We start from the raw sequence: 16,618 nt of genomic DNA on the forward strand, positions 1-16,618 counted from the left end.
TACCGATCTCATTAAAAACATGACTAACAACCAAAATTCCATTTTAACAAAAATAAGTAACTAAGTAAAACATTTTGAAAGATTTTTACGTGTTTTTCATACAACTAGACATTAAACAATTAAGAAACAACATATTCAAAAATTTAGATACCAAGATTAATAATTAAAAATAACTATGAAAGATAAAATTAGACACATGAACATATACCCAAGAATTTATGACTAATCCTACAACAAAGACGACGACAACAACAACAAAACTTTATCCTGAAGATTTTGGATCAGCCAAACTAATCATTATTTCATCTTGTTCAAGAGTGATAATCTATCAGGTGTAACTTGATTTCAAAAATAATCCTAAAAGTCATCATCAGTGAGATCTTCATTCATTTTCTTCTCTTTTTTTGTCTGGTTTAGAGATTTGAATAAAAGCTCTCGTCTCGTCTAAGATATCAAGATGAATGAACAAGACGAGATATGAAATCGAGATTGAAAATCAATGATAATAAATTAAGAAAAAAAAATTGTTTGACATGATTTAGTTATGTACAATAAAGCTATATGATTAATTAAAATAAATTGAAAAACAATGGAAAAATCGGTTGGAGAAGTTTCCATGTAATAAAAATAAAAAATCATTAGCCGTCCTGCCTATTATCACATAGGGCCCATGGTTTTTTTCCTCTCCCGCCTTTCTCTCCAAAAAGCAAAATAAATAGATATTTGATCTGAGAGAGAAAGAGAGAGAGAGAGCGGAGAGAAAGAGGACTGAAGAGAGCATCGAATCCCATATAGTCAAACTTAAAAGTGTGGAGGAAGAAACGCACAGAAAGGAAAAAAGAGAGATAAAAAAGCAGAGAGAGTGGCGTTGATAGACCGTCGAATCTTCGAATATCAAACCAAAAATTCACATTAATACTGCTTCGTACGGTCTATCCACGCTCTCTGCAACTCTCCTTCTCTATCTTTCTCTCTCATCGCAGAGCAACAAAAACCCTAATTTCGTTTTTCTTACTTTGGACTGTGTTATTCTACTTTGTCGTTGTTGTTGTTATAATATATTTGTAAGTCCTCTCTCTCTCTCTCTCTCTGAATCTATCGATTTATGTTTCTCTATTTCTGTGATTTTTGTTGGTGTCTGGTTTTGATTTTTTTACTGATTCTTTTAATTACTGTTTTGTATTTTAGTAGAATTTATGGAGGAAACTAGGGTTTCTGGATGTAATGGTGACGGGCAGAATCATGGTTCATCGCCGGATGTTAGGGCTGCTTCTTATTGGTTAGATGCTTGTGAGGATGTTACAAATGAAATTATGAATGATTTTGTTGCTTTTGATCCGATTGTTCCAGTAGTTGTTGATGATCCATCCAATCAGGTAGGTGGTGTTGATGCTTGTTTTTTTGGGGGAATCGATCAGATTCTTGAAAATATAAAAAACGGAAGAGATTTATCTCCTAATAATGAGAGAGAAACTTTGATTGAAAGTGATATTCGATCAGAGAATGTTGAGGTGGGAAATTGTTTGATGCAATTAGAGGATTTGGTGGAAAAAGATGATCTTGCGAGAAGAGAATGGGAAATTGGTGGGGATTGCCTCATTGGGAAGATTGATGAACATTGTGAAGTTGATTGTGAGAAGAAATTCTCGACTGGTCATGTGAGGGAAGTATCTGCAAATGGAAATGGAGTGCATAAGAGTGAGAGAGACGCAGATAGTGGAGAGAGAAACACCAAAAGGACTCGACTTAGCGAATATAATGAAGGGAGAAATTACTCAAGTAGCCGACACAATTACTCTAGGGAACGGTCGGGCAGAAAGAGGTCCCGAGATTATGAAGAGATTGAAAGGAGGGATAGGGATCGTAGTAGTAGACGAGAATGTTATAACAGTGATAGAAGGGTTGGTAGGGATCGGGATTGGAGGGAGAGAGAAAGAAAAGGCTTTTGGGAGAGAGATCGATTGGGGAGGGTCATTTATCGTGTCGGTCCTTGGGAGGCTGAGCAGGAAAAAGAGGCAAAGAGAGTCAAGGAAGAAAACGTGGAACAGGTTGAGAGTCCCGAGAAGAAATCTGATGAAAACAAAGAGAAACAACCAGTGGAGGAGCAAGCGAGGAAATACCAGTTAGATGTTCTTGAGCAAGCAAAGAAGAGAAATACAATAGCTTTTCTTGAAACCGGAGCTGGGAAGACTCTTATAGCTGTTCTCCTTATCAAGAGTATTTGCAAAGATATGCTCCGTGAAAATAAGAAAATGTTGGCTATATTTTTGGTGCCCAAGGTTCCTCTTGTTTACCAAGTAAGATTTCTTTAGCAGCATTTTTATGTCTGTTTTTATAGATTTCTGTTAACTGTAAGGTGATATTGTTGCATTGTCTTTTAATTTCAGCAAGCGGAAGTTATTCGTGAAAGAACTGGTTACAGAGTGGGGCATTACTGTGGTGAAATGAGTCAAGACTTCTGGGATGCTCGTAGGTGGCAGCGTGAGTTTGAGTCAAAACAGGTATTGTTGATATTTTACATGTCTTATAGAATTTAATTCCATTTGTTATTTTTGACATGACAGTTTATCCTTATCATTGTTTGATATTTTTTATGAGCAATCGAAGTTAGTTTTGTATCTTGTTTTTTTTTTTAATTCTTTTTCTTGGAGATGTTTTCATTTTTAAACATCTAATTATCATCTACGTCGCGAGTGTCCTGTTCCTATAACAATATACAATGTCTATGTGGCATGGTTTGGTTGGAGATTAAATACATCGGTCTGCTTGCAATGTAGGAAATGGCTTGGTCAGAAGCCCAATTGTTTTAAACTCCTTCTAAATCGTGCCACTGAGCATGTTTTTTAATTTTTAATGAAGGAGAGGCTTTGCTGTTGAAGCCTATTTGTAGTTCTGCTAGTTTTCATTGATTAGTTGTTCTTCTCTTTTTTCCCCTCATTTTCTTCTTTTATTGATCTTTTGTGACCTTACTCACTTGCCACTGTAAAACACCAAACTGCAACATACCACGTGGACTCGTTATATGCAGACACATTTCTCATCAAACCTTTATTGTAAATCTCACCGTCATGATTGTACTTAAGACAGCTGATCTGTTACCTTCTCCACCCATTGCTGTTATGCACCCAAAAACTTTTCATTGTTAATTTTGCCATCATGCTTGTGCTTAAACCCTAAGCTAGGTGATTCAACCCAATAGGTGATGATGCCCTTTTGACGATTCAGTATTTTGTACAAACCACAATTATGAGTCCTGCTCTGAGGTCAGTGCTGTGATGGGGAAACTCATCCTTCCTCATTAGCCCCTCATGACATGAAAACCTAATAACTTTGTGTTGTGTTCTGAGAAATCACTGATATGCTTAGACTCATAGCTCAGTTGGTTTGACACATTGCAAAACAAATTTGAGGTCGCAGGTTCAAGTCCATCGTACCCATAAAAATATATACATTGATATCAACCCTTCCTCTTCATTGTGACCAATATTTGCAAATCTGCATCAATATGCTGCTGAGCCCTTCACTATGACCCTAAATTGCTTGTTCTAAAGCCATGAACTCTCTTAATCTTCCCAGGCATGAACTCTTAAGACTTGATCCCCTGTGTTGTTAAATTAACCTTGACAGAGAACTTGGGACGTTGAATCCCACTTTTTATGATCACCATCTGATCGGCTTAACTATCGCATGAGGCTTCCTGTTTGCACCTTCTCATTCCACGTCGCAGTGCATGGTTGTCAATGCCTGCAATGACATTCGATTGTGATATGTCGTCACTTCTATGTTTGATGGGTAATTTGGACACCCTAAGTTTGGTTTGTCCGTTGTCCAAATATTAGACATGAAGCTCAACATAAGTTCAGACCCTTACGCCATCACTTGTGGTTTGACATCTCTGATATCATCACCATCCTGCAATTTAGTCAACAAAGGTTGATATGTGTAGTCCTTTATGTTTGAGTTTACTCTTGCCATATGTTGCTTACCTTTGGATTGTGCCGATTTACCTCTTCCCCCCCCCTCTTTCTGCTTAACTTTGACGATTTCGCTCCACTGCAGGTTCTTGTAATGACAGCTCAAATTCTGTTGAACATTCTTAGGCACAGCATAATAAAAATGGAAGCCATACACCTTCTTATTCTGGATGAGTGTCATCACGCTGTGAAGAAGCATCCATATTCGTTAGTGATGTCTGAGTTCTATCATACAACACCAAAAGAGAAGAGACCAGCTGTTTTTGGGATGACGGCTTCTCCTGTAAACTTGAAGGGTATGAGTTAATTCCGATGGTATCTAAGTTCTCATCTGTTAGAAAGCAAGTTAATGACTTCCTTGGCACCTCATCTACAGGGGCTTTATTTATTTATTTGTTTATTTTTTGTTTTGATAAGTAATGATATGTTTTAAATTATAAAAAAATAAGTACAACGGTTATGGGGTAGAAAAATTCTCTATTTACATTTTTTCCTTGCAAGGGTTCTCTACTTATGTAATCTTTCCTCTTTTTCACCTCATAATTTACTTTTAGAATATAACATTATGTATCTATGTTGCTACCATTAACATTACTCTTGATTCTGTCCGAAACAGGTGTCTCAAGCCAAGAGGATTGCGCTATAAAGATTCGGAATCTTGAAAGCAAACTAGATTCCATTGTTTGCACAATAAAAGACCGTAAGGAACTGGCGAAGCATGTTCCAATGCCCTCCGAAGTTGTGGTCGAGTATGACAAAGCAGCTAGCTTGTGGTCCCTGCATGAACAAATAAAACAAATGGAACAAGCAGTCGAAGAAGCTGCACATTCAAGTTCCAGAAGAAGTAAATGGCAATTTATGGGGGCTAGAGATGCTGGATCCAAAGAAGAACTACGCCTGGTTTATGGTGTTTCTGAAAGAACAGAGAGTGATGGAGCGGCTAATTTGATCCAAAAGTTGAGAGCAATTAACTATGCTCTTGGTGAACTGGGACAGTGGTGTGCTTACAAGGTAACATATGGGACACTTGCAGTAATCCATTTTTTTTGTCTCCTTTTTAATTGGATATTTGTTCAACAACTGATTTATCTCATCCCATATTTTTCCTAGGTTGCGCATTCATTTTTGACGGCCTTACAGAATGATGAGAGGGCAAACTACCAACTTGATGTCAAGTTTCAAGAATCATACTTAAATAAAGTTGTATCTCTTTTGCAATGCCAGTTGTCTGAGGGAGCTGCTTCTGATAAGGACGCAAAAGATATAGATGTGGAGAGTGACAATGCTCAGTGTGAGGGTGGCGTTGATGACATTGAGGAGGGGGAGCTCCCCGACAGTCATGGTGAGCATTACTAGTTGATCCTCTTTTGAAATCTATTTATTTGGTTGTATTGATTTCTTTACATGGTTGTATTTGAATCCGCTAATGGAACTAGTTCATGGAGTTCATATCCCAAATCATGATTAGTTGAACCGATACTTCTTTTATTTGTGCAGCTGGAAATTTTCTGCTTGCTATAACTAATATTGGAAAAGAGAATTGCTACTGTCTGTGTTAAGCTTTTGGATGTAGTTTTTTTGGACTTTGACAGCTACCATTGGGAATATTCCTTGCCTTCTGTTGCCCAGCACATTGCAATGATTTTCTTACCGTCATAAGGTGCATCTCTATTATTATAATGAGAGAAGGTTGAGTAGGGTATTGTCGACAAGAAATTCGTTCTAAAAAAACTGATAAATCAATATATGGTGCGATACAATTTACTAGGGTGTTTAAAAAAAAAAAAAAAACAATAATTCATGATTTTAATCTTCCACGTTTTCTAGGTCGTTTGCCGACTGTTTATTACTTTTCCACCCTTTCCCCTCTCTTTCTTCCTTAAACCAAATGTGGAAAACTTAAATTGGCAAAAATCACGGTTTAGAACCAATCATGGAACACTGATATAATGATCGGATCCTTGATCATTCACCGTCGCCTGTAATCTCATTTTAGGGTAGATGGTTGATCTGTTCATCTCCATCTACTGCAACAATGCAAGCTCTCTCTCTTGAAACAATTTTTCTCCAATTTTTTATTCCTTTGATACAGTTGGGGGTTATTCAGATTTGTATACTTTATGTGCTTTTAGGGGTGATGAAATGACCAAATTGCTACAGTTATATTTTTACTCATATTTTGGGAAGAAATAAAAGGTTTTTATCATGTCTTTGCTGCTGTGTTTTTTTTTTTTTTCATATCTTCATTCTTACTACCCTTTCTAACAGCTCAAATGGGCTTGAACTGCAAATTGGTTGGGAATGCAATTGAGTTGGACTAGAGTAGGGCTAGACCTGGACATACAAAATTTAGAGTCCCAGCCCACCTAATTAATGCACCGAACAGGCCTGGGTTAGGTTATTGGTCCTGATTAAAAATTGACCCAGCCCATGGACACCGCTACAGACTACCTGCCATCACCCCTCTCTTCTCCATTCATTTCTCCACTATACAACATTGAACTCATGGGCTCCAAGCATCAAGTTTTAGAAAGGCCTTCTCCTATCTCCTGTTCCCAAGTTCACAAGACTTGTTCGCTTCCACGTTTGACTGGAAGGAGGAAAAAAACAGTTCTTTTCACAAGGGCATTATCTTCACCCTGGTTGGCACCTTCAATGCTTGATTCACTCATGACTGAACCTCTATGATGCTTTTTCTCTCTTTGTTAAATCTCCCTACCTAACATTTGCTAACATATTCCTTTCTTTCTTCCATCCCATTGTGATACCCCAAAAAATAAACATTTCCCACTTGGCAATCGTGTTCTAATTCCAAAATTTATGTATACAAGTAACAGGTTTTTACCACATGTGGTCACATTTCGTTTCTCTGCTTGGCATCGTGGGCTGTTTTCCCAGTTCCGTCAAGTCGGCTTTGGAGTCTTGGTTGACGTGGGAATGTTCTTTCTTGTCTTCTAAACGGATTTTGTGGTTCTTGGCTCCTTTCGCAATTTGTTGGGATATTTGGACTCTTCGTAACCGTTGCATTTTTGAAGGAAAATAATTAACACTGGAGGGTTTAGTTCTTTCTATTCTGGAGCTCTTATTTTCTTGGAGTAAGCTTTATAAGGTTTTTAAGGGGGTCTTTTTTTGAAGATTTTGTTGTAAGATGGGATAGGGTTTGTTTGTTGTTGTGAGAGTTTTGTTGCTTGTCTTTTGTTGTTTTGTTTTCTTCTCTTTGTTTCTGTTCTTTGTTTTGGGTTGGTTTTCTCGACCCCCCTTGTTTCTCTTTTCCTTAATAAAATTATCTTTATCGATAAAAAAAAAAAATCTGACTTTCTTTTCATATTGATGTACTTTGTACAACATAGTTGTCTCTGGTGGAGAGCACGTGGATGTGGTTATAGGGGCAGCTGTAGCTGATGGTAAAGTGACTCCCAAAGTGCAGTCATTGATTAAAATACTTCTCAAGTATCAACACACGGAGGATTTTCGTGCAATTGTCTTTGTGGAGCGAGTAGTGGCTGCGTTAGTTCTCCCGAAGGTTGAAAACTACCTATGAATGTGGTTATAATACTTTTCTTGATTCCTTGGGCTCATACAACAAGTTCCTATTGTTGTGTTATTTTCTGGTAACTGTGCAGGTGTTTGCAGAGCTTCCATCTCTAAATTTTATTAATTGTGCATGTTTGATTGGACACAATAATAGTCAGGAAATGCGCACATCCCAAATGCAGGACACAATAGCCAAATTTCGTGATGGCCGTGTATGTTTGAAAGTCAGATTCCTTAATTTCGTAACGCAAAGTTGTGTTGTTACTTTCATTTCTGAGGTTTTTTCTCTTCAAATTGATTGCATATTTCCAGGTGACATTATTAGTAGCCACAAGCGTTGCTGAAGAAGGGCTGGATATTAGGCAATGCAATGTTGTCATTCGCTTTGACCTTGCAAAAACTGTTTTGGCATATATTCAGTCTAGGGGCCGTGCAAGGAAGCCCGGGTCTGATTACATATTGATGGTTGAGAGGTACTTGTGTCGAATCTGTTGATTTGTATTCTTTTTTTTATAATGATTTTGGCCTCATTACAGGTCGTAATGATGAACAAACTAAATGTCCATTTGAATAATTTGAACGAGCTTTACATATGTTCTCCAGGGGAAATTTGTCACATGAAACATTCCTAAGAAATGCTAGGAATAGTGAGGAGACATTGAGAAAGGAAGCGATAGAGAGAACTGACCTTAGCCATCTTAAGGGTTCCTCAAGGTTAACTTCAGTGGATTCAACACCTGGTTCAGTGTACCAGGTGGAGTCAACTGGTGCTATTGTGAGCCTAAATTCTGCTGTTGGACTTATACATTTCTACTGCTCCCAGCTACCTAGTGACAGGTGTGCATTCTATAATTATATGTATGACAATTTCAATCAATAGAGGTTAACAGGTATTAATTAGCATATTTTATTTACTCAGGTATTCTATACTTCGTCCTGAATTTATTATGGAACGACATGAGAAGCCAGGGGGTTCCACTGAATATTCATGCAAGCTTCAGCTCCCCTGCAATGCACCATTTGAGAAGCTCGAGGGTCCTGTCTGCAGTTCAATGCGCCTTGCACAACAGGCATGCTAATATCCTGTTATGAAATTTGTTAGGAAATCTTATTTTTTCTATGCTTATATTTCCTTGAATAACACTTTCCTTACATGGTAAGATTTTAAGTCTTGCTAAGAGTTGTTTTGTTCAAATGGATTACCAAATTGGCAGTCAAACACTACAGCCCTCTAGATTTCATGGAAAAACTCAGATCCAAAAACAAAACAAAACAAAACAAAAAAAAAAAAAAACAATTTTTCTTTGGAGCTTTATCCAAGGTTTTGAAAATGGATGGCTACTGAACTTCCATGGAAGTCCCAAATTTAAAATTATAATTCAAAGGTGAAAATTTTGTTTTTATTTTTCAAAGTTCATAGAATTTTGTCCTCTACAACCCTGTGGGATTGGATCATTATTTCTGGATGCCACTAGGTGAGGTCAACAACCCTTAGTAAGAGTTGAAATCTTACAAAGTTAGTAAGGCTAGCCGGATTCTAATTTCTTCGGTAGCTTACATCAAAGAATAACTTTTGTTTATTACGTTGTTTATTGTGTAGGCTGTTTGTTTGGCTGGTTGCAAGAAGCTTCATGAGATGGGGGCATTTACCGACATGCTCTTGCCAGACAAGGGAAGTGGGGAAGATGGAGAGAAGGCTGATCAGAATGATGAAGGAGAACCACTCCCTGGAACTGCAAGGCATAGAGAATTCTATCCTGAAGGTGTTGCTGAAATTCTCAGGGTTAGTTCCTTCAGTTATCATCTCAAGCAGTATTTATCGATCTTTTGTCATGATGTAACAACTATTCATTCTCTAGAAAAAAATTGTTCTTACAATTTGAGCAACCTGAAATTTCATTGATTCGGACTACACGATACATTATGCAATAAGGATACCTTATGTTCTAAGAAATTATCATCTCACATACTATGTCATACACATTTTAATTTATTTAAATATTTTGTTTTGAACTACTATTTATAGTACAAACCTGAGTTATTAATCACTAATACTTGTTCCACATCACTCCAAATATTTCCGCATGGCATGTTTGGTGCCTTACTAATCCCATGAATGTTAGACACAGCCCCTGTTGAATCTATCCACCAAATATCATAATGATAGGTCATTCCTCACTGTTATATCTGAACATTTTCTCATAATGGGCTTGGAACACAATGCTTTACACTCTTTGGTCTGTTTATGAAGCTCATGATGAAAAATGGTCTATTCTAATGAATAGGAATCACTCATTGGGATGATTTTTGGTGGTGTTAGTTTACCTAAGGTTGGGCCAAACATTTATGGATTCAATGTCCTGGAGAGTGCTATTTGGAGTTTACAAGTCATGTTTGCATTTCCGGGTCCAAACTCAATTTACACTTTTTTGTTTCCCTCTTTCCTCTTCTTCTTCCTCTTCCTCTTGAGACCTGAGATAATTGATGGTAAAAACCAAATATTAGTTCTTATTATTCTTTTTTTTTTTTTTTTGATAGATTACAAACTATTATTTCTTCAGATATTGGATGCAATATAAATTAAAAAAAAAAATTTAACATATCAGTTTTTTCTCTAGGGATACTTCATGCAATGCACATGTAGATGTATTGTATATTATCAAGGAAGTATCATCGAGGTGATAAATAATAAATATATAGATGAAAAAAAAAAAAAAGAACAATAATGATAAACCGACTAAAAAAAAGATACTTAAACTGATGTGGAATGTGCACAGAACCATATATATTTTTCCTTGTGTATCCAGGAAAAAAATCTATGGTTCTATGCACATGCCACGTCAGTTGAGTATGTTTTTTTTTTTTTTATGGAGTCAATTTATCACGACTCTAAAATGAATGATCCATTTTGAACGATACAGGTCTTTCACAATGAGTAACCTCTTTATAAATAATAAATGAATTCATAATCTACAAACACGGGCATAAGAATTGATCTCATGGGCACTATTCCTCAAGTAAAATCTATTATTATTATTTTTTTGATATAAATATAGGTTGTACAATTAATTCTAGACATAGTATTAAATTTCAGTATATTTCCATTTTCACAAGTTTCAACTCGAAATTTAACTGACAATTTTTTTTTATTTTGTATATATTTCGGTGGAAATTTCTCTTCATTTCGAGAAATATTTCGATGACTAGTGAATTTCAGCCGAAATTATCATTTTTTAGGTATAAAAATACAATATTCTGGTGGAAATATTTCGATGATTAGTAAATTTTGACCGAAATATTTTCTTTTTTGAAAAAAACTTATAATTGCTTTTAGAAAGAACTTGCAAATTGCCATAGTATTAAATTTCGACATATTTCCACGAAATATACCAAAATATTTTCATTTCCACAAGTTTTGACACGAAATTTAACCGACAATTTCTTTTTATATATATTTCGGTGAAAATCACTCTTCATTTCGAGAAATATTTCGATGAATAGTGAATTTCGGCCAAAATTATCATTTTTAGGTATAAAATTGCAACATTTTGATGAAGTACATTTCGACCGAAATATCTTCTTTTTTGAAAAAAAACTTATAATTGCTTTTAGGAAGAACGTGTGCATTAAACATAGTATTTACCAATAAAAATTGCATAGAACATTCATTCATTAATATAAATGAATTATGATTAGTTTATATATATATCATCTTATTTTGAAGTATTCTAAGCAGATTAGTACGTTTATATAAGCACGCATACAATCAACCATGTTTCAATTAGTTGGATACATTAGCAATTTATTCATACTTCAAAAATAAAAGAAATATAATTACACATGAATGCAATACTTACTAGTTTCTTCATTTTAATGTCTTACATATTAAGTTGTATGTAGTTAATGCAACATTATTATTCTTATTTCCACTATCAGCCTCTCAATACATGTCCGTATGTGTAGCAAAACGTTGTGGATATTCAATTTCTCACTCCATATGGTAGTTTATTGTATTTTGATGACTTAATGAGTGTGTTTTAATACCTATTTTATTGTTTCCTTCAGGGTTAATGAAAATTTTATCAATATTTCTGTCATTTCCAAAAATTGTATTCATTTCCACATTCATCGAAATATTTCCATTTCCAGACTAACCAAAATAGACACTGAAATCGAAATTTAATACCTTGATTCTAGAACATTTGAACTTTGTCCATATTTCCAGCATGTTGTTGAAACTCACTATGGTCTTTATAGGGAGAGTGGATTTTATCTGGGGGAAATGTTTGCCCCAACTCTGAATTGGTTCATCTTCATGTGTATGCTGTTGACTGTGAGAACATCGGCTCTTCAAAAGATCCTTTCTTAACTCAAGTTTTAGATTTTGCGGTACTTTTTGGCAGTGAGCTGGATGCAGAGGTATGCTGTTCAATTGCTTCATAATTCTTGCTATTTGAGGATGCGTTTTATATCTCTAACTAAATGTTGGTTATTAGGTTTTATCGATGTCGATGGATCTCTTTGTTGCTAGAACCATGATAACAAAGGCATCTCTCGTCTACCGGGGACCCATAGATATTACGGAAACTCAGGTCATGGGTTGTTTACCTTCTTGAATGATCACTCAGTTGTAGAATTGTGTGTTATTAGCATTCTGACAAAACAGTGGATTTTGTTTTTGTGCAGTTGGTCTCCCTGAAGAGCTTTCATGTGAGACTCATGAGCATTGTGTTGGATGTGGATGTTGAACCTTACAGCACTCCGTGGGATCTTGCAAAGGCGTATTTATTCGTCCCCGTGGTTGGTGAGAAGTGTGTAGATCCTATAAAAGAAATCGACTGGAGTCTTGTAGAAAAGATAATAGGGACAGAGGCATGGAACAATCCCCTTCAGAGGGCTCGTCCAGATGTATACCTTGGTACAAATGAGCGAACTCTTGGTGGAGACCGAAGGGAGTATGGGTTTGGAAAATTGCGTCATGGCATGGCTTTTGGACAGAAATCTCATCCCACATATGGTATTAGAGGGGCTGTTGCACAGTTTGATGTTGTGAAAGCTTCTGGATTGGTTCCTATTCGTGATGCCATGGAAAACCAGAATGAGGATGCGGCCCAAGGAAAATTGCTTATGGCTGATTCCTGCATTGATCAAGAAGATCTTGTTGGGAGAATAGTGACCGCTGCTCACTCGGGAAAGAGATTTTATGTGGATTCTGTGCGATATGATATGAATGCGGAGAACTCTTTCCCACGGAAGGAGGGTTACTTGGGTCCTTTGGAGTACAGCTCTTATGCCGATTACTACAGGCAAAAGTATGACCCAATTCTATGTCATTCTTCTTTTATTATTCCAACTACTATACACCAAAATCTTAGGAGGTTCCTTTTTCTTTTCCTTTTTACATTTTTGGATGCTAGGTGTCTGATCTTTGCCTTCATCATTAATACAAGTAATGGACAACCACATTGCACCTGAGATGTCGTACATGAAGAAGCAAAATAACTGATCGCTATCTGTCAAAGAAGCAGTAAACTACTGTCAGATGGGGACATATGTGGGCTCCACTCCCCATTTTTGAGCGACAGTGATCTACTAGTTCTTTGAAAAGATTGGGGAGAAGCTTTTGCTTCTTCATGTGCGACACAAAGGTGCATATGGTTATCCATTTCTGCTATGTTTTGTACAGATATGGAGTGGAATTGATCTATAAAAAACAGCCTCTATTGAGAGGGCGCGGTGTTTCATATTGCAAGAATCTCCTCTCTCCTCGATTTGAACATTCTGAAGGTAAGCTGTTACATTTCTTAATCATCCGTTTCATTTTTGAGTTTAACATTCACTTACACATCTTTCTAGCTACTGAGGTTTGCGGTACTTGTGCAATTTTTGGTGTGTAGCACATGAAGGTGACTCTGAAGAAACTCTTGACAAAACGTACTATGTCTTCTTGCCTCCTGAGTTATGTTTTGTACATCCTCTTCCGGGATCACTTGTTCGAGGTGCTCAAAGGCTGCCTTCAATTATGAGGAGAGTTGAAAGTATGCTTCTTGCAGTTCAACTGAAGGATACGATTAATTATCCTGTCCCAGCTTCTAAGGTATCATATTTTAAACAGGATCGATTTGCAGTTGAGGAGATTATGCTTCCCTTTTTTAGAGCTGCTATTGACACCCCAACTTTTACTTGTTACACCCCAATCTCTTAAATTATTTATCACACTCCAATTAAAGATTAAAACACACTCTTCAAACAGTACAAAGGTTTGGGTCAAATTATAATCCCAACTTGACACTCGTTCCAACAATTTCAGTAGTTTACAATTATGATTAGGTTTGGCTCGTATAAAATCCAAAACCCAAACAATAAAAATCTGGCAAAAAAAGGAAAAAAACATGAGAGACCTTCTATTGGCACCCCAACTTTTACTTATCATCGACCATTCACTTATTTTCTTTATTTTTAATTGGGGTGTAATAAGTAAAAGTTGGGGTGCCAATAGCAGCTCCTTCCCCCGGCTGAGGATTTTTTTTTTTTTACAATTTAAATTGACGCATGTTACAGATCTTGGAAGCCTTGACTGCCGCATCATGTCAGGAGACATTCTGCTATGAAAGAGCAGAGTTACTGGGAGATGCTTACCTGAAGTGGGTTGTTAGTAGATTCCTTTTTCTCAAATATCCCCAGAAACATGAGGGTCAGCTTACTAGGATGAGACAGCAGATGGTGAGTAACATGGTACTGTACCATTATGCATTGAGTAAAGGACTCCAATCATATATCCAAGCAGACCGCTTTGCTCCATCTAGATGGGCTGCTCCAGGTGTGCTACCTGTCTTTGATGAGGATACCAAAGAAGCAGAGCCATCTTTATTTGGTCAGGAAAGCCCCTCTCGTGAGACTGATTCACGAAAGGTTCTCTATGATGATGCCTATGAAGATGACAACATGGAAGATGGTGAGGTCGAGAGTGATTCAAGCTGCTATAGAGTTCTATCTAGCAAGACACTGGCAGATGTTGTTGAAGCATTGATAGGTGTGTATTATGTCGAAGGTGGGAAGAACGCTGCACACCACTTCATGAAATGGATTGGGATTCAAGTGGAGTTTGATCCTAAGGAGATAGAAGGTACAAACAAACCATGTGATGTTCCCGAGAGCATACTAAGGAGTATCAACTTTGATGCTTTAGAAGGTGCTTTGAATATTAAATTCAATGATAGGGGTCTGTTGGTGGAGGCCATTACTCATGCTTCACGACCTTCATCCGGAGTCTCCTGTTACCAAAGATTGGAGTTTGTCGGTGATGCCGTCTTGGATCATCTCATTACAAAGCACTTGTTCTTCACGTATACAGATTTACCTCCTGGTCGCTTGACCGATTTGCGAGCTGCTGCAGTCAATAATGAAAACTTTGCACGTGTTGCTGTTAAGCATATGCTCCATGTGCACCTTAGGCATGGATCAAGTGCCCTCGAATCCCAGGTACATCATTTATTTCCTAGTCTTGTAGATTTGGTTCTTGTGTTTTCGGAGTCCTGACCAACTGATTTGGTTATAATTTTCAGATTCGGGAATTTGTGAAGGATGTTCAAGATGAATTGTTGAAACCAGGGTTTAATTCCTTTGGGTTGGGAGATTGCAAAGCTCCCAAAGTACTTGGTGACATTATTGAATCCATTGCCGGTGCAATCTTTCTTGATAGCGGACGAAATACTTCCGTTGTCTGGAAGGTGAATTTAATTCTTCAGGCTTGCTGATTTAAGATATTTACGTAACAAATTTAATATCTTGGATTAGTTTTGACTTACTTTCCTTATTATTGTGATGTTTCCCCAGGTGTTCCAACCTCTATTGCATCCTATGGTGACTCCCGAAACACTTCCTATGCATCCAGTTAGGGAACTTCAGGAGCGATGTCAACAACAGGCGGAAGGCTTGGAATACAAAGCCACTCGGAGTGGAAATGTTGCTACTGTTGAGGTCTACATTGATGGTGTTCAAATTGGGATTGCTCAGAACCCACAAAAAAAAATGGCTCAGAAATTAGCAGCGAGGAATGCTCTTGTTGTTTTGAAAGATAAGGAAAAAGCTGAATCCAAGAAGGGTGAGGAGAATGGGAAGAAGAAGAATGGAAATCAAACATTCACTAGACAGACCCTGAATGATATCTGCTTGCGGAGGCAGTGGCCGATGCCTCAGTATCGGTAAAACTTTACAACCCATCTTTTTCTTTTTGGCTATACACGCACTTGTAGAATTTATTTATTGATCATCCATCTAACATATCATGTTTTCACATCTTTAGGTGTATACATGAAGGTGGGCCTGCACATGCAAAGAGATTTACATATTCAGTACGTGTGAATACCACCGACAGGGGATGGACAGATGATTGTGTGGGGGAACCTATGCCTAGTGTTAAGAAGGCCAAGGACTCAGCTGCAGTTCTTCTGTTGGAGCTTCTAAATGGATGGTATGGGCAGCCGTGAACCTCCCCCAGAATTTGTGTTTTCAAGCAATGTTCGTGTTGGAATACATAGCTTGTGGTGTGTACATGGGTTATAGCTGGCTGATTACAACATTTGAGGATGAGGGCCGATTGGCCCCCAGCCTGCATGAGAAGATCGTCTAATTGATAGGGTGTTGTCCAAGTGCGCTGGCTCCCTTGGGTATGATGAAAAAACCAATTATGCCCAACTTTTTGAACTTGTATCATTTGTTGTGCCTGTAATCTTTAGATGGAATAATATGGCTGTGCAAGGATTGCCCCACATTGTTGCAACATGTGATGATGAACAATTCTCTCTTTTAGTATAGAAGAGATTCAGAACGAGGGAGAAACCTGGTAATCAAGCTAGTTGGTTTTATCCAATGTTCTGCTTTAATATTGTAGTAATGGAAAAGAGATATTTGTTCTGTGTGCTTTGGGTTTATGGGTTGGGTTCGCATTAAATGGTTTCAGAGCTATTACCTGTCTCGAGGTTTAGTCCGAAACTAAAGGTATTAGAGGAATCATCATACTTGGTTGTTGGTTAGGTTTGTGTCAAAACATGTCTTATTTGTTTTAGCCAACTATGGCCTTAAGATATATCGGCCTTTGGCTGATCATC

General features: G+C 37.3%; 1 protein-coding gene across 2 annotated transcripts; it reads left to right on the forward strand.

Moving 5' to 3' along the window:
- The first annotated feature begins 336 nt into the window (after positions 1-336).
- On the forward strand, positions 337-16,424 carry DCL1 (dicer-like 1). 2 transcript variants are annotated; one of them, XM_086458132.1, is made up of 21 exons: positions 337-1,064; positions 1,189-2,297; positions 2,388-2,501; positions 4,060-4,270; positions 4,591-4,985; positions 5,085-5,316; positions 7,325-7,497; positions 7,598-7,720; positions 7,821-7,981; positions 8,112-8,345; positions 8,428-8,578; positions 9,109-9,291; positions 11,766-11,927; positions 12,005-12,100; positions 12,195-12,820; positions 13,195-13,295; positions 13,406-13,605; positions 14,070-14,990; positions 15,074-15,238; positions 15,345-15,712; positions 15,814-16,424. In XM_086458132.1, exons 2-21 carry the CDS (start codon positions 1,197-1,199, stop codon positions 15,995-15,997), a joined length of 5,901 nt encoding a protein of 1,966 aa, XP_086314258.1. In that variant the 5' UTR covers positions 337-1,064; positions 1,189-1,196; the 3' UTR covers positions 15,998-16,424. The 2 variants fall into 2 exon arrangements, with proteins under 2 accessions (XP_086314258.1, XP_086314259.1); XM_086458133.1 differs by having other exon boundaries at positions 1,192-2,297.
- Positions 16,425-16,618: the final 194 nt, after the last annotated feature.

Source organism: Akebia trifoliata, chromosome 11, assembly GCF_017979445.1.
Source record: "Akebia trifoliata isolate Shusen 1 chromosome 11, ASM1797944v1, whole genome shotgun sequence".
NCBI classification, from domain to species: domain Eukaryota; kingdom Viridiplantae; phylum Streptophyta; class Magnoliopsida; order Ranunculales; family Lardizabalaceae; genus Akebia; species Akebia trifoliata.

Bases quoted from the DNA above. Each gene is read 5' to 3' on its own strand.
- DCL1 (XM_086458132.1), top strand. From the start codon at position 1,197: ATGGAGGAAACTAGGGTTTCTGGATGTAATGGTGACGGGCAGAATCAT. The intron at 9,292-11,765 runs GTTAGTTCCTTC...TGGTCTTTATAG, and splicing joins GTGTTGCTGAAATTCTCAGG to GGAGAGTGGATTTTATCTGG. The intron at 15,713-15,813 runs GTAAAACTTTAC...TCACATCTTTAG, and splicing joins TGGCCGATGCCTCAGTATCG to GTGTATACATGAAGGTGGGC.